The 18183-nt window shown below is 42.4% G+C and overlaps 1 protein-coding gene across 3 annotated transcripts in view; it reads left to right on the forward strand.

The window, feature by feature from the left end:
• The window catches only part of FNDC3A (fibronectin type III domain containing 3A), a 72646-nt gene that overhangs the window by 43501 nt on the left and 10962 nt on the right, over positions 1 to 18183 (forward strand). For all 3 annotated transcript variants that reach the window (XM_058196945.1, XM_058196947.1, XM_058196946.1), the window contains 14 exons: positions 998 to 1152; positions 1528 to 1587; positions 2161 to 2299; positions 3618 to 3671; positions 5085 to 5206; positions 5305 to 5479; positions 6294 to 6380; positions 8126 to 8264; positions 9664 to 9732; positions 10996 to 11114; positions 11798 to 11903; positions 13464 to 13639; positions 15213 to 15326; positions 16536 to 16685. In XM_058196945.1, coding sequence (XP_058052928.1) covers positions 998 to 1152; positions 1528 to 1587; positions 2161 to 2299; positions 3618 to 3671; positions 5085 to 5206; positions 5305 to 5479; positions 6294 to 6380; positions 8126 to 8264; positions 9664 to 9732; positions 10996 to 11114; positions 11798 to 11903; positions 13464 to 13639; positions 15213 to 15326; positions 16536 to 16685 — 1665 coding nt within the window. The remainder of the gene's footprint in view (positions 1 to 997; positions 1153 to 1527; positions 1588 to 2160; positions 2300 to 3617; positions 3672 to 5084; positions 5207 to 5304; positions 5480 to 6293; positions 6381 to 8125; positions 8265 to 9663; positions 9733 to 10995; positions 11115 to 11797; positions 11904 to 13463; positions 13640 to 15212; positions 15327 to 16535; positions 16686 to 18183) is intronic.

The following is an 18183-nucleotide window of genomic DNA, read 5'->3' on the forward strand; positions in this document are numbered from 1 at the left end:
CAGCTTAACGCCACTCCCAAAACTCCTGGCACGTTTCTTCTTTGCACTGGTAGACCCTGCCGAAGCAACAAGGGCTGGCCCCTTATGTTTCCCAGGACGGCCCCTCAGGTTGGATCTGACCACATCATGGGCTGGATGTTTGACACCCCTGCCCTGCTGCCACCGTTTGCCTCCCACTGACCTGTGCACTCCCATAGGGAGGGCCTCCTCAGGGTGCCGTCAGCCAAACAATGTCGGCTGGCAACCCCCAGGGGGAGAGCCTTCTCTGTGGGGGCACCTACCCTCTGGAATGAGCTTCCCCCAGGACTTCGACAGCTCCCTGACCTCCGGACCTTCCGCCGCGAGCTGAAGGCGTACCTATTCTTCCGTGCAGGACTGGCATAAAACTGAAAATGACTAGTAATTTTAATGGGGTTTTTTATGGTTTTAATGTATATATTTTAATTAATGGGCCAAATTGAATAGGTTTTTTTAAAATTGGTTTTAGCTGTATATTTATTTGTGTTTTTTATCTGGCTGTAAACCGCCCTGAGTCCTTCGGGAGAAGGGCGGTATAGAAATTAAATTATTATTATTATTACTACTACTACTACTACTACTACTACTACTACTACTACTACTACTACTATAGCAATTGCATTTAGGCTTATATAGCAATAACAATAGCACTTAGACTTATAAATTACTTCATAGTGCTTTTACAGCCCTCTCTAAGCAGTTTACAGATTCAGCCTATTGCCCCCCAACAATCTGGGTCCTCATTTTACCCACCTCGGAAGGATGGAAGGCTGAGCCAACCTTGAGCCTGGTGAGATTCGAACTCCAGGCTGTGGGCAGAGTTAGCCTGCAATACTGTACTTCACCACCAGGGCTCATGATGATGCACCAGGCCCATCCAGTTGAGACAGGTGTCATCATTTTTGGGAAAGCAGCAAAACAACCACCTATTGCGTATTTGTATTGTAAACCGTAACCATCTTCCCTTTGATTTCCAAAGGTCTCTGAGATACAGGCACGTTCAGCAGTTATTTCTTGGAATGCCCCCGCTGCAGCCCAGAATGAAGAAATGCAGAATCTCACTCCTGAAGCCTTTACTTTTGAAGTCGCAATCTCGAATAGCGGTAAAAATGGAAAATTTAAATCCCTTTACAGGTGAGTCCATTTTCATAATTGAATGGCATAGCTTCCTTACCTGGCCACCTGACGGCCAATGTCAGTCAGGATTGTTTTTCAGCTTCGTTTCCATGGAAATAATTTTAAAAGTTGAGCTTATATTTGCTTCCACTGTTGAACTTTGAGTGCCAAATCCTAGAAGTAAATTTTAAGATTAGCTTGCAGACCTAATTTTTATCCTGTGGCATCCTTCCTGATACCTAGTCCTTGCAGGCTGCATTTGCCAGCCGATTTGTAATTGTAAGCATGTTTTTATTTTAGGGTTTTTCCCTCTGCAAAAGGCAGAAGGATTTTGTAGCTCATTATTTTTGTTGTTGTTACGATCTAACAGTATCTTTTTTTCCCTCCCTACAGTGGTGAAGATGTAACTTTTACTCTGTCTGAACTCCGACCAGCAACTGATTATCATGTCAGGTGAGCTTGGAAAGCAAAAGTTTATCCATAGCAAGACAATAAAACAAAGATTAAAGTGTTTTAAATTTGAAGGGGAGGGGAGTTTATTTTTGGAGGGGAGGCAAAACTGGCTGAGGAACTCTGGGAGTTGAATTCCACAAGTCTTAAAGTTGCCAAGGTTGGAGACTCCTGGTATAAAGGCTATTGCGAGTTTAAGGTAGGTATTTGGGTCTTGAGAACGGGGCGAAAGGAATCTGGAGCTGTGGGTCTCTCCTAATGAATCTACCATAAGCGGGCTGTATTCCAAATAAAGTTCTGAAATTGCTATTTCTCAGAGCCTTAGGTTAACCATGGTCTGTTTTTTTCCAGCTCTCAATGTCATTGTATGGTGGTAGCTTCCTTGCTTTGTTTTGCTTCATTGTATGTTTGGCATTACTTATCCTTAAGTTTACTGGCCACTTTTTTATATGTCCCTTTTCAAAACACTTTTCCCATCTCCAACGAACCTTCAAAATGAACAGAATTTAGAAAACCCGGATAAGACCGAGGCGTTGTTTTTATAGCTGTATCTATGTCTGTGTTGACTTCATGCAGAGTTTCGGCATCGGGCCATTCCACAAAGGAATCTGTTTCAGAGCTGGTGAGTTTTACTACCGAAAGTTGTGAACCGGATCCTCCAGCTGCACCAAAAGTCGTCAACAAAACCAAAAACAGCCTGACTTTACAGTGGAAGGTAAGAGCAAAACCAAGAATGGATCCTGACCTCTCTGTGAGTTTTCAAAAGAAATATGGACTCCCCCCTCCCCCGCACTTGTAATGATGTCCCTTACCAAGTGACAACTTGCTTTGAACGTACTCAGCTTACATCACACACAGTTTTGTAGTGTGGGCGCTGGGCAATACTTAAATATTGTTTTTGTTTTTTAAAGCATGCTTGGAGGTGAAGGTGGGAGATATACAGTAGTGGCCAAAATTGTGGAAACCTTTTGGGAAAAGTATGTTTTCTGAAAACAGCTAATAACACCACTTTTTTTGGGAGTAATACCATAAAATTATGTATCAATGGAAAGATAATTTGATCAAGAATGTAATACAATAACTTTTATGAAGGATTTGCTATTAGAATAGCGGTTGCAGTATAAAGAAGAAAAGTGAAACATGTAGAAAAAAGGAGATATACAAAAATGATCACCATAGAAAAAGCGAGATATACAAAAATTATCACCATGTCAGTAGTTGGGCGACCTTTATCATGAATTACGGCCTTACAACATCTTCCATGAACCAAGTCTTTTAGTTCTGCAGCTGTTATAATGTGAAACCAAGATTGAATGATGGCTTCTATTAACTGGGTTTTATTGCTGGTTCGTTTCTGACTAACCAGTTTCTTTAGTAGGCTCCATAGATTTTCAATTGGGTTAAGGTCTGGGCTCTTCCCAGGCCATTCCAGCAATGGAATATGATTATCTTGAAACTCCCGGAAAAAGTGTTGTTATTAGCTATCAAACCTCAAAAATACACTTTACATTTAACAAAATACATTTAATAAATAAATGAAATCTTTTATTTCCAAGAATGCTTTCAAGCCCTACAGTAGTGGCCAAAATGTTTCCACAATTTTGGCCACTACTGTAGGGCTTAAAAGCATTCTTGGAAATAAAAGATTTCATTTATTTATTAAATTGATATAGCCAACCAACTCACACCTAGGAGACTCCAGGTACCATATAGTAAAATCTATTAAAAAAAACCCACCCCTCCACCCTCAGTTCAAGACTATTGGGGGTGTTGCTTAATGAGGCTATAACGTCCTCACCTTCATTCATTCATTCATTCATTCATTCATTCATTCATTCATTCATTCATTCATTCATTCCAGTTCATTTAGTGACTGTTTCCTCCTCTACTTCCTTCTCCTTGCAGAATGAAAGTCCACTTTATTTAATTATATAGATGGAGAACAGAGGTGTGTTTCCTTTAGGAATGAAGTATTGGTTAAAATTAGGAAGTAATTTCCTCTCGGAATAACCCAACTTTTCTTTCTTTCACAGTCCTCCAATGACAATGGGTCCAAAATAACTAGCTACCTTTTAGAATGGGATGAGGTATGTTTCTTGTGTATAATGAATTATTATAAATCATGATAATTCTGGTGTCCTAATCTGCATTTGTGTAAAACATCCTTCAATGCAAACGTTCAGAGATAGCCACAAACTTGCAGCTCCAGAAGGAAGATCTGATTTTCCACCCAATACACTTTTCTGGAAGGCAAGAAACGGAACTTCCAAAACGGGTTTTCAGGACCTTCTGTTTAAGATTTTTGGGGGTTTAAGCTAGAATGTGTTGTTAAGATTTCAGGTGGATGTTAAAAAAGCAAGGATGCCTTAAAGATCTTGTATGAAGATCGTAAATTTCTCAGACTTGTAAAGCAGAATCAATGGATAATAGCTAGTTGTAACATTGTTCCATTTGATTTCTGCCAAGATTAATTCATAATCTGGCTGTGTGAGCCTTAACCAAGGCAGTCTTGTGCCCCTATGAAATAGGTGTTATATCGTTGGCTGTGGATTGCTAATAAATACAAGATTATTATTTTTTAAAAAACCAAAAACCTTACCCCAAAAGATTAGCACCAGAATGGTTTTATTACCAGAACTGTCACTTACATTGCTTCTTTTTTTTTTGTAAAGATATTTTGGATTATAAAATAATGACATTAAAATTGGCTTGTCAAGGAAAAATTGTATGAGATCATGGACTTAGTTCCCTAATGCTAACATGTTTGCTACCAAAATTGATGGCACAGTGCAACATGCATCTCACAATGTTGTTTTATATCTGTGACATTGTTGAACCACCACAATTCCTGGGGCACAATAATAATGACACTTTGACAATGGAATGGGCTGTAAACTTGACAAATAAATAAATAGGGTGGAAATGTTCAGCTTTTTATGGCCCAATCATTTAAAGCTATGATTAGGTTAGGGAATCCTGATGGAGGAGTTTTAGTCTAGATTTTGAACTAAGAATCGTTGGTCTAAAGCTGGGCTCCCTTACTTAGATGATGATATTATTCTGAGTCTAAATGCTACTCTAGTTCTCCCTTAAGAGAGACTTTTCTTCCTTTCTTTAGGCTTCATGCAATGCTTCTCAACCTTGGCAACTTTAAGATGGATGGACTTCAACTCCCAGAATTCCCTAGCCAGCCATGCTTAAAGTTGCCCAGATTGAGACACACTGACCTTAATGGCTTTTGTGTGTCAAAATGAGGAGGAGGAGGAGGCAAACTCTGCCCTGTAAGCCTTCCACATATGAAAGATTCTAGCTTAGGCATCAGGGTTAACTGGATCTTTGAGAACTTCACTGTACTTTCTGACTTGATTTTAATTTTAATAAGAAGAGACTGGACAGCCATTTGTCTGAAACGGTATAGGCTCTCCTGCTTGAGCCGGGGGTTAGACTAGAAGACTTCCAAGGTCCCCTCCAACTCTGTCGTTGTGTTCTTCTTTGAAAAGGGGAAGACCGGAGCCTTCAAAGAATGCTACTACGGTCATCTAAAGCAGCACAAAATCACCAAGCTGTCCCCCTCTACCAAATACGCATTCAGACTAGCAGCCAAAAATGACATTGGCATGAGGTAAAAAAAGCGGGAGAGGCATTGCAAGTTCACCATTTCCGCCAAGACTTGTATGGCTCAGCTTCTTCCCTAACCCCACAATTTTCCGTCCTCCTCAGTGGGTTCGGCGAGACGTTGGTCTGCTTCACCATCGGAGTTGTCCCACCACCGCCCCTCCCACCCCAGCTAAGCAAGGCAGGCGTGAGCTGGTTGTCGCTAAAATGGGGGCCTCCCAACGGCATGTCTTCGGACGACTCCCTGACGTACATTTTAGAAATGGAGGAAGAAGGTTCGGTGAGTAGCTTTTGAATCCAGATCCTTGAGTTTAGAGTAAGGAGAGAGAAGACATGGAAGAGAGCAGCTGCCCTCTGGGGCGGATTAGGACGTTGCCTAGTGAATAATTGCGTTCTGTGCCGTTCGCCCATCCCGGAGGATCTGTTAGCATCAACTCTTCTGAGAGTCATTTAACATCAAATTGTTGCTAGTCAAAAGTCTTCCCCATAGAAGAAGGGGCAAACGCAGTAAACAGTAGAGTTGCGTAATGCTTTGGATTCAGAGAGAAGGGAAAAAAGAAAAAAAACTGCTTCGGATGAAGCTGGAGGATATTTGACTGTTTATCAGGAATAATCTGTCAAGCATGGTAAGGTGGCTATAAGAAACCCTTTAAATATCAGAAAATTGTTATTATTCCAGCAGTTTTAAGAAATTGTTTTTGGAAACGTGTGATCTACTTGTTTTGAGAAAGGCAATATTTTCTAATAATCAAAGGATGAAGCAGTTTGTATTAGACAAAGCTTCTGGAATATTTTGTAACATTGTCTTGTGTTACATTATGGTACTGCACTTATTAATAAACCAGTGACAATTGATAAATTTATATATATATAAAATAGATTACACACACACACACACACCCAATCTTTGACATGAATGCAGATTCTTTAACTGGGAACACAAATCCATTCTGAATAATTACTGGGGTGGTTATGAATTTTTTTTTAAAAAAAATACAATTGTCATGAATATACACATTGCACAATCCATGACTATAAGGTGGAAAGTTCACTAAGGAATATGTGAACACTGGACGTATTTTTTCTTTATGCAGGATTATGGCTTCCAAGCAGGTTACAATGGAGATGAGCTTTCTTGCACTTTAAGTGACCTTAGAAGAAACATTTCCTATAAATTTCGGGTAGGTGCCAAATCCAAATGTTCAATACATCCACACGTGCTGAGAAATCCCTTATTCTACCCTGAAAACTGCTGACTAGTGACTTGTTCCTACAAACTAGTTGAAATATATGACCCCCCTTCAAGGCTCTAGCAGAAGTTTAGACTTCCATTAAAGACCTTGGTAATGATTTGATCAAATGCTTCCTTGGTCCTGTCTAGTTCAATACTGAGGAACTTAAGTAGCAGCAACTTTTTAAGAGATTTTTTTTAAAATTTTATATCTGGAGACACTGGGGATTCAATTTGAGACATTCTTTAGGAGCAAATCTGGTGTCGTTGACGTATGACTCTTCCGTGAAACTCGCTATGCTCCCCAGTCTTCAGCTATCCTTTATTAGCGTGCAAAATATTTTGTTCATTGATTAGAAAATCATGAAGGTTCTTGAGTCTGTGGAGTCCTTGGTGCTGTCTGATCATGGTTGTTTGCTTGAGGATGTCATGTTACCCAACTAGGTTGGCACACGAGCACCAGCGACTAGACTAGAACTGGAAGGGACCTTGGAGGTCTTCTAGTCCAACCCCCTGCTCATGCAGGAGAGCCTATACTACTTCAGATTGTTCAGTCTTTTCTTAAAAATGTCCAGTGATGAAGCATCTAGAACTTCTGAAGGCAAGGTAAAGGTAGAGGTTCCCCTCGCACATATGTGCAAGTCATTCCCGACTCTAGGGGGCAGTGCTCATCTCCGTTTCAAAGCCGAAGAGCCAGCGCTGTCCGAAGACGTCTCCGTGGTCATGTGGCCGGCATGACTCAACGCCAAAGGCTCATGGAACGCTGTTCCCTTCTCACCAAAGGTGGTCCCTATTTTTTATACTTGCATTTTTACGTGCTTTCGAAACTGCTAGGTTGTCAGAAGCTGGGACAAGTAACGGGAGCTCACCCCGTTACACGGCAGCACTAGGGATTCGAACCGCCGAGCTGCCGACCTTTCGATCGACAAGCTCAACGTCTCTCCTTAATTCCAAGCTATGTCTCTCCTTGATCAGTTTCCACCCATTGTTTCTTGCTTTGCCTTCTGGTGCTTTGGAAAACAAGTTAACCCCCTCTTCTTTGTGGAAATGTGGAATTCCAAATCATGGAATAGTTGAATAATAAAATACCCACAAGCAAAGAACCAGTCTCAGAAAGCACCTAGGATGCCATAGTTCAGCTACAGAGATTCTCTTACTTTGAATTCTTGGGTCTTCCAACTTCCCCTTTCACCACCAAGTTTTGCAAGTCTCCTGTGACAGCCCTTCCTGGTTACTTTGTGCTCAACTTCATAAATATTTTCACGTGTTATGAAGAGAGTGAGGTTATTCTGGATGTAAATATATTGTTAGAGTCATTGTGTGGAATTTCAGGCTTTTTTTTTTTTTTGATGGCACCTGTAGGCCAGTAACATAGACGGTCTAGTGGAGAAAGACATTCCGAAGGTGTTTTTTTAAAAGGCAACTGGACTTTGTTGTTTCCTTGAAGACAAAGGACACTTCTCATCCAAGAAACTGAAGACGAACTGAAGACGCTTCTTGGATGAGAAGTGAAACGTCTTCAAGTAAAAACACAGAAAATCCAGGCTGACCTTTGGGACAACCATGACCTGGATGACCGAGAACCTTCATAGACGTTTAGTGGAAAAAGAGTTTTAATTATTTATTCACCATATAAAAAATGAAAAACCATGTATGCCTTTTTAACTAAGTTTGTTCTCTTTCGCGATGGGACAGTTGTTTGCTCACAATACTGAAGGGAAAAGTGGGCCCAGTGAAGTTGTGGAGTATAGCACCTGCCCTGACAAGCCTGGACCTCCTAGTAAACCGACTGTAAAGGGAAAAATCCATTCCCACAATGTGAAAGTTACTTGGGGTAAGAAAACGTCATTCATTTGTTGAAGCTCTCCTTGGTTCCCTCCCCTCTACTGCCCTGCCCAATCCTTAGCTCGGGGGTGTCAAACTCAATTTCATTGAGGGCCACATGAAGTTTTTCTTTTTCTTTTATTTGCATTTATATCCCGCTCTTCTCCGAAGACTCAGGGCGGCTTACACTATGTTAGCAATAGTCTTCATTCTATTTGTATATTTATATACAAAGTCAACTTATTGCCCCCAACAATCTGGGTCCTCATTTTACCTACCTTATAAAGGATGGAAACCTTGGGCCTGGTGGGACTAGAACCTGCACTAATTGCAGGCAGCTGCTGTTAATAACAGACTGCATTAGCAGCCTGAGCCACAGAGGCCCGTGTTCACCTTGGGGGTCCGGGGGGGGGGCGTAGCTGGGCTGTGGTGGCCAGCTTGGTGTCGTGTCATGGCGACCTGATTGCTCTTCCAGTGAAAACAGGCTCACAAGCTCCATTTTTGGCCACGATGACCTCCTGCAACCCTCTGCCAGCGAAAACGGCGTTTGGGAGGGCCACCCGAAGCCCTTGTGAGCTTCGTTTTCAGCCGCTACAGCATCCTGCAACCCTATGCCAGCAAAAACTGAGCTTGGGAGGGCCGCACACAGAGCTTGGGAAGGCTCCGCTGGCAGAGGCACCATGGGCTAGTCCTTCACTGTTCCAGGGCAGACACACAGGCCAGATCTAAGCTCCCCGCGGGGCGGATTTGGCCCACGGATCTTGAGTTTGACACCCCTGCCTTAGCTGTATAAAATGGAAATAGAGTGACCGCATTCACATTGCGGTTTTTTTCCTGGTTCTGTAGCAAATTGCCAATGTTTTCAGAACTAATCTGAGATGAACACTTCCCTCAACACTGTCAGACTATTTACTGAATCTGCACTACTATTAATCGTTTCATAGTTCCCATCACCAATCTCTTTCCACTTATGACTGTATGACTATAACTTGTTGCTGGCAATCCTTATGATTTATATTGATATATTGATCATCAATTGTGTTGTAAATGTTGTTCCTTGATGAACGTATCTTTTCTTTTATGTACACTGAGAGCATATGCACCAAGACAAATTCCTTGTGTGTCCAATCACACTTGGCCAATAAAATTCTATTCTATTCTATTCTATTCTATGAAATAAAAGGCAGTGCATTGCTTTCTATAGACGAGAGCTAAATTGATCCGGTTCAACTCCAAGACTTCTTTTCTGAGCCCAGCTCTTTATTTGAAAATAGAGAGAAGCGTTGCTGAAGACAACCTTCCTTAATATATTTTTTCAGCCCGTGCGGTAATTGCAACTAATTATTGTTGACGTAAAACTTTGGTTTCTTTTCAGTTCTAAACTGTTTCTGCATTTCTTCTTAAACTAGACCCGCCAAAAGATACCGGAGGATCAGATATTTCTTCATATATCTTAGAGATTTCCGAAGCCTCTGCTGGTAAGCACCTGGATATTTCATTTCTCTGTATATTTCTTAAAAATGGAATCAATCACGCTTTGAATTGATCTGTTAAAATAATTGGGACAGGTTAATACTGCATTCTAAATACAGTGCCACCCTGAGCCATGGTGGCACAGTGGTTAGAATGCTGTATTGCAGACTAATTCTGCTGACTGCCCGCAGTTTTAGTCTCACTGACTCAAGGTTGACTCAGCCTTCCATCTGTCTGAGGTCAGTAAAATGAGGACCCAGATTGTTGGGGGCAGTACGTTGACTCTGTAAACTGCTAAGAGAGGGCTTTAAAGCACTGTGAAGCGGTATATAAGTCTAAGTGTTATTGCTGTCCGATTGCTATTAATGATAACTACTATACCCCACTGATTTCATGGTTCCTGCCTTAAGCCTTTATAAAAAAAAAATCTTACTGCATATTCTTGTAACTTGGGATTGGCCATTTCTCCCTGGGAAGAGGAGTTATCTTCCCTAGTCTTTTTAAAGGTTAAAAAAAAAAAGAGATTGTATGAGAGAGAATAGTGTTCTGTCCCCCCACCACAGTCCGGGAGGCACGAGAAATAACTCAATTAGCCGGCAATTGAGTCCACGGCAGCTATCAGCTCTGGCAGCAACCCAGCGAGCGGTCTGCCAAGGTTTTTCTGTTATCTTTTTTGATGCTGGCGTGTCAACCAGAAAGTCAGAAATAAACAGCCCTTCAGCTCAAGTTCTCTCTAGGCAATTTGATTTGTTCATCACGAAGCAGTATAGCAGCCCCTCCTGCTTTTATACCCTGTGGGGTGTGGCTCCGTGACTCAGCACTTTCTAGGCCTGCCCCACCCCTGCTTCTGTTGTTCCCGCCTCTCTTGTCTACGAAACCTGGGGTCTAACCAGGACTGATTGTCCTTAGCTGGGTCTGGAGACAGAGGCCTCGTCACCTCTTCCACCTGGCCCGCCTCTGGCTCCTGGAGCTGAGCCAGGGAAGCCGGCCCTGCAGAAGGGAGCCCTGACGGTCCTTCCCCCTCATTCTCTGAGTCACTCTCTGGCAGGGGGCCAGGCCTGGGGAGAGAGGGGGCTGGAGCCACAATAAATAGCCAGGATTACGCTGACTCTGTAAAACCACTTAGAGAGGGCTGTAAAGCACTATAAAGTGGTAGATAAGTGCTACTGCTATTAATTTTTTGTCTCTTCTGGGATGTTGCAAGAGGAATTCTTTATCCCGCAATCTCCCAGGAATGGGTTGTGAACAGATCTTCCTTTTCCTTGTAGGCAGTAAATGGGAAATCGCCTATAAAGGTTCCACGAGAGAACATGTATGTGCCCATCTCAAGCCTGGCAATTCCTACAGGCTGAAGGTTTCCTGTGTTGGTAGAGGGGGACAAAGTCAGGTGAGGAAGAAGAAAAAAACGTCTTTGGGGGGTGGGAATACAAGCTGAGTTTATGTTTTGTATTTGTAAGGTTTTGTATAGTTGCACATTGTCCTTAAGGTTGTGCTGCGGTTGGAATTTGGAAGGAGGAGAATGCGAGGATTTTCATACCTTACAGAGTAAGATGGCGGAATAGAATAAATCTGAGTTTTTTCTTGCCAGTTGATTGCTTTATTGGTTTTACAGTCGCCCTTGACTTACAACAGTTCATTTAGTGATCATTTCAAGGCACTGAAAAAAGTGACGTTAAGACACGTTTTTCATACTCGCGGATATTGCAGCATCCCCATGGTCACATGATCAAAATTCAGATGCTTGGCCACTGATTCACATTCATGGCGGTTGCAGTGTCCCAGGGTCATGTGATCCTCTTTGACGACCTCTTGACAGGCAAAGAAAGTCAGTGGGGAAGCCAGGTTGACTTAAGAACCGTGTTCCTAACTTAAGAACTGCAGGGATTCACTTAACGATGGCGGCAAGAAAATTCACTTAATAAATGGCTGGCTTAGTAATAGAAAATTTGGGCTCAATTGAGGTCTTAAGTCAAGGACTACCTGTAATTGTATTTGTTTGGGGTGTGGGATATTTTGGAGGTGGGTGGCCACTTGAGGTAAATCAGCAAGTAATGTGATTTCTTTTTTTAGCCATCTGATGTACTCACTGTCCAGACCTCAGCTGTTCCCCCGGGGCCGTGTCATCCTCCTTGCCTGTCTGGCAAAGCCAAGCCTAAGGAAATTACTCTGCAGTGGGGTAAGATCCCAAATCGTAAGAAAACCAGAGCATAAAAATATATAAGTGCAGTAATTCAATTAGAATCAAATTGCTGCGTAACCCAGAAGTGGTGCAGTAACTCCCCAGAGTTCCATCCAACCAACCCAGAGAGTAATGGGGGTTGTAGTGCAACACCATTTAAAAATATAAAAAAAATTTCCCACCTGGAAATAGAACTGCCTTAAGAATTCCCGAATCTTCTTTCTCTCCAATAAATCTGGGACTAGATGCAGCTCATTATATTTTAGCAGCGATGTTTCTGTCCCCGGAGGTTTTAGAACGCCGTGAAATCCTACAGTTCGGGGAAATGTTAGACAGGCCCAATAAAATTTAAGTGGCACTCTAAACAGAGCCACAAAAATCAAACTGGACCATAAATAAGCATTACCAAAAAAAAAAAAAAAACATATTAAAAGGCATAGCTCTTTTTTCTCTGGAATTGCTACAGGGCTGTTTGAGCTATGAGACGCTGAGTTGAGCCAAAGTTACGGTATAGAAGCATCTCTGCTTCCAGCCTGCATCCAGCCTTGAAACTGGGGTCATTTGTCCCCTCATGATTTTCGTCTTCTTCTTCTTCTTCACTGTTATAACTGCTGGAAAAAGCAGCAACAGAGCAGCAACAAGCAAAAGATAAGGCCAAAATAATCCCTCTCTATTGGTTAAATACAATCTTCCGATTGTTTTGCATAAGAATATACCTATTCTGTCAACTTCGTTGATTTGGGAGGAGAAGAGTTATTGATCAGATAGGTCATGAGATCTTGGATTAGATTTAGTTAAGAAACGTCGTTGATGGGAACGTTCTTCAAAACAGATTTGGACACTTCTTTGTCCACGGCCATGAAGAAAGAGAGAAGATGGGAGAAAAACAAACCTGGAAAGGCCAAATGTTCTTAGCCTTTTCTGATGTTCATAGAATGGTGTTAGAAAGCACCTGAAACATCATCAGCTCCCTGTTCAGTGCAGATCCATTACAGTCGTGTTTTTCAAACTTGGCAACTTTAAGCTGTGTGGGCTCCCAACTCCCAGAATTCCCCAACCAGCAACATTAGAGCTTCTTTTACAGATAAATCTGTGAAATTGGTGGCACCTCCAGACTGAACTTTTCATAGACGAAGCCAGTGCGGTGAAGCATCCTCTAGAACAGGGGTGTCAAACTCTTATTTCATTGAGGGCCACATCAGGGTTGTGTTTGGCCTTGGGGTGCTGGGGGGGGCGGGCATGGCCAGTTCAATGTCACTCATCGCAGCTCCGTCTTGGCCGCAACGACCTCCTGCAGTTCTCTGCCATCGAAAACTGAGCTCGGGGAGACCGCATGTAGCCTACCCGGGCTCTGTTTTCTGCCATGACGGCCTCCTGCAGCCCTCTGCCAGTGAAAACGGAGCTCGGGTGATCCTCAGAGACACCGCGGGCTGGCCTTCCAGGGAGGGCCCGCAGGCCAGTTCTAAGCACCCTGCGGGCCGCATCCAGCCCCTGGGCCTTGAGTTTGACACCCCTGCTCTAGAAGCATTTTGTTCATGGTCTTGTCTTATTTTGCAGATCCTCCTTCAGTAGATGGGGGCTCCGAGGTATCAGAATACCTTCTAGAAATGGCAAACAGCGACCAAGAAGAACACCGACAAGCCTACCGTGGCCAAGCTTTGGAATGTACCGTGAACGGTCTTCTTCCCGGGAGAACATATTGCTTCTGGATACGGGCAGCCAACAAAGCGGGGGTATGCATTTGGGCTCTTGTTAGAGAATAAATGGTTTGTTTAAAGCAGGGGTCTCCAACCTTGGCAACTTTCAGGCTTGTGGACTTCAACTCCCAGAGTTCCTCAGCCAGCTTTGCTGGCTGAGGAACTCTGGGAGTTGAAGTCCACAAGCCTGAAAGTTGCCAAGGTTGGAGACCCCTGCTTTAAAGCAATGTTTTTCAAACTTGGCAACTTCAAGATGGGTGGACGTCAACTGCCTGATGGCCCAACTATCTGGGGAGTTCTAGGAGTTGAAGCCCACCCATCTTAAAAGTTGCCAAGTTTGAAAAACCCTGGTTTAAAGCATCTGCTAGTACAACACTGATGGACTGTTCAGGAACAACCTGGAAACCCAAGTCTTGAACTCTGAATGGCTGGGTGGAAGTAGATAGTTACAGGAGTGGCCAAAATTGTGGAAACCTTTTGGGAAAAGTGTATTTTCTAAAACTAGCTAATAACACCACTTTTTTTTGGGGACTAGTACCATAAAATTATATATCAATGGGAAGATAATTTAATCAAGAATGTAATGCAATAACTTTTACGAAGGATTTGCTATTAGAATAGCAGTTACAGTATAAAGAAGGAAAGTGAAACACAGTATAAAGAAGAAAAGTGAAAAAACGAGATATGATCACCATAGAAAAAACGAGAGATACAAAAATTATCACCATGTCAGTTAACCCTTAATTGGGTATCCTTTAGCATGAATTACGGCCTTACAATATCTTCCCATGGAGTGAGCCAAGTCTTTTAGTTCTGCAGCTGTTATAATGTGAAACCAAGATTGAATGATGGCTTCTATTAACTGGGTTTTATTGCAGGGTCACTTCTGACTAACCAGTTTCTTTAGTCGGCTCCATAGATTTCCAATTGGGTTAAGGTCTGGGTTCTTCCCAGGCCATTCCAGCAGTGGAATAGGATTATCTTAAAACTCCCGCCAAAAAAGTGGTGTTTTTAGCCATCAAACCTCAGAAATACACTTTCCCCAAAAGGTTTCCACAAGGGTGGGTCTTTATGGAACTAGCATTCATCAGATAGTGATTACATTAACATCCTTAGATTTGAGCGGGACGTTCCTTAGTAGTTTTCATCTTGATGGGCTTAAAGGTTTCTTCCTGAAGCACTAGGTCAGAAGGGATCTAGCAGGAAGAAGCACTAGAATTATCAGATTTGGGGTTCTGCAGATAATCTAGCCAGCATAATTTCTCTTCCACATATTTTAATTCTGTGATACACTAATAAAATTGGACTGATGGAATTTCAGATAAAGGTGTATTCCTTTGACCTAATGCCTTCAAATATTATTGGAGCAGAACAAGACTAAGCATGGAACAGTGTTTGAACTGTGAACCTGGCATATGAACTGAGCCTAAATCAAGGCCAGAAACTAAATCTGGTGGGTTTGTTGAAGACTGGAGAATCTTTTTATTCACCAAACCTGAAGAATTTGTTGGGAAGCCATTGATATTGTAATGGTTGCAGTCCTCCGATATGCATCGACTTAGTCCATCTGTCAGCATTTTTATAATTTTAAGGTACTTTTTCCCTGCAGCTTGGCCCTTACTCAGAAAAGGCAGAGATCTCTACAGCTGCAGGGCCCCCTGATCCATGTTCCACCCCCGTCTTAATGTGCAAAACTGCTACTTGTATAGTAGCTACATGGGAGGTAGGTGTTTTTTCTCTCTCTCCCTTCCTTCCTTCCTTCCTTCCTTCCTCAATAAATGCATTTTTGTCAGAAGAATATTCTATAAATCAAAAACTAAGAGCTCTGCACAGAGTCTGGGGTTGACCAGGTGTGTGACATTGTTTTGGTGTGTGTTTTGGAACATTCCAGAACTTTTTGTCTTTTCTTTTTTTTTTCGTGTTGGAAGCACTGAAGTACTTTTATGGTGAAAGGATTTGCCAGGGGGGCAACCCCGTGTTGGGGGCTCCTTTTATGTCCCTGTGAGGTTGCCCACTGAAGTGGTACCCATTTATCTAATCTAATGGTCGCCCACTTTCGAACTGACGGGTTGGCACAGAGCTGAAGCATGTGACAGGAGCTCACCCTGCCCTGTGCCAGCAACGGGTCTCGAACGCGAACCCGACAATCATCAACCCAGCATTCTAACCTCGTGAGCCACCGCACTCCTAAAAAATAAATAAATTCCACGACTAAGATTTTGACAGCTTTCTCGTTCAGTTCCTTTTAGCATTCTTTCTTAACAGTCATACCAGATCTGTGTTTACAAGATAGCTTCCAAACTTCCAAGAAGTTTCTTCTGAATGACGTCTGTGATACTTCTTACTCCTTTGTGAATTTCCCCAAACGGCAGGATTATGGTTTAGGGTTTGCTAGCTTCGCATTTTCTAGGTCCTTAAAGGCAGTAGATATAATAATCTTAAGCGAAGGTCCAAACTGCAAAATAACTACCAAGTGGATTGAACAGGGTAGAATACACCCCAAAATTGACTTTACTAGAAGAAAAAAACCATCAGACATTTGGCTTTCAGGACCAAATACAACAGTCAACCTATCTACTGACAACCCAGGAGAGACCCTGGAGCTGGGGTCTCCAACCTTGGCAACTTGAAGCCTGGAAGACTTCAACTCCCAGAATTCCCCAGCTAGCTTTGCTGGCTGGGGAATTCTGGGAGTTGAAGTCCTCCAGGCTTCAAGTTGCCAAGGTTGGAGACCCCTGCCCTGGAGGTTAAGGTAGGGCCCCTCTGAAAGAAAGGGGTGTGCTCCTACTCTCTTCTAGCAGGCCCCCTTTTGCAGAGCGTTTGAATTACAACCCCACATCAATCAATAGAAGTGCCACAGCAGATGAAATTCATCTGCAATTTATCAATGCAGATGTTAACTTCTCAATCCTTCCTTTCTCGTTTCTCCAAGAGCCCGCCGTGTAATGGGGCCGAAGTTAGTGAATACAGACTAGAATGGGGGCAAGTGGAAGGCTCTATGCATATCGTCTACACAGGCCCTCTGCTGTGCTACGAAGTGAAGGGGCTTTCTCCTGCAACTACTTACTATTGCAGAGTACAGGTACGTCCGTGTAGATTTGGGGAGCAGCGTTCTGTTTTTCCTGAAATTTTAAAACATCACATTATGTTAAGGCCCTGAGATATGTTTCGTGAGGGAAATAATTTTTTTCAATGCTGGTGGAAGCCTGAAATGTCTCAAATGATTCGTTGCTATATATATATATATAAAAAGGACACACTTGTTTTTATCATACATGCTCAGATCCTTACATTTCTTGGAACGCAGTGTCGCCAAATTCCATATTTTGAAGAATGACTATGGAGATTCTCAGTCATCCAGGACAGGGGTCTCCAACTTTGGCAACTTTAAGACCTGTGGACGTCAACACCCAGAGTTCTGGAAGTTGAAGTCCACAAGTCTTAAAGTTGCCAAGGTTGGAGACCCCTGATCCAAGGCATGGTTGTCCCAAAGGTGCTTTTGTAAGAGGCAACTGGATGTCCTTGTTTTTCTTTGAAGACGTTTCGCTTCTCATCTAAGAAGTTTCTTCAGTTCGGACTGAATGGCAGGGAATGGAAGGATTTATAGGGGAACAAACACATCAGGACTAGATTCAGCAGTCCATCTGCATTTAAAAGACACAGGCCACTCATCTGAAGACAGCAAAGTCGACATTTTGGACCGAGAGGTTTGCTGATTTGAAAAAGGGGGCCATCTATGTCACAATTAAGCAGCCCTCTCTCAACAGAGAGATCATCTACATCATCTATCTCCAGTCTACAACACGGTCCTTTCAGCCTTTCCAAGAAGGCTCCACACCCATTTGCACCACTCCGGTGATCCTGAGGACACAGATAAACCTCCAGGTGGCTTTAATGACTCTCTAAAAGGATGCAAATGACCATCTGTCTGCAAGGAGTATCAGTCCTTCCATTCCCCACCAACCAGTCAGAGCTGAAGAAGCTTCTTGGATGGGAAGTGAAACGTCTTCAAAGAAAAACCAAGAAAGTCCAGTTGCCTCTTGAAAAAAGTAACTTTGGGACATATTTTTGAAGAATAATTTCTGAAGGTCCACCAAACCCATAGTTGTAAAGATGAAGTGCCCTTCCATCTCAAAGTTGACTTATTAGTGGTTTCATGAACATATTCAAGTGACGTTTTTGGCAATTTCTTTCTTCTGAGATTTTTTTTGAAGTCGTTTTAAGCTATAGCATTGGGATTTTCTAATAGTCCCATTTTTTTGCTGCACTTTTTTTTTTTACCAGCAACCTATCATGTCAAAATCAATCAGGTGCTGCCATCTTGTGTAGCAAAAATATACTGTTACTACTTTTACTATTACAGATTAGGAACATTTAAGAGAAAGGAGTCTTAAATCAAAGAGGAATTTGGTATGTCAGTTTGTCGGAAAACTCCCAGGAGTTGAAAAACTATGTTTTTCAAAGTACTGTTATATTTCAGATCTCTTCTGCAGTAATCTTAGTAGGATTGAACAATTTCTTTCATTTGGATCTTTTTTCACTGGTTCTGGTGTGAAGTTAATACTACCCAATGTCTCCAT

Source organism: Ahaetulla prasina, chromosome 11 (assembly GCF_028640845.1).
Source record: "Ahaetulla prasina isolate Xishuangbanna chromosome 11, ASM2864084v1, whole genome shotgun sequence".
Classification (NCBI taxonomy): Eukaryota; Metazoa; Chordata; class Lepidosauria; order Squamata; family Colubridae; genus Ahaetulla; species Ahaetulla prasina.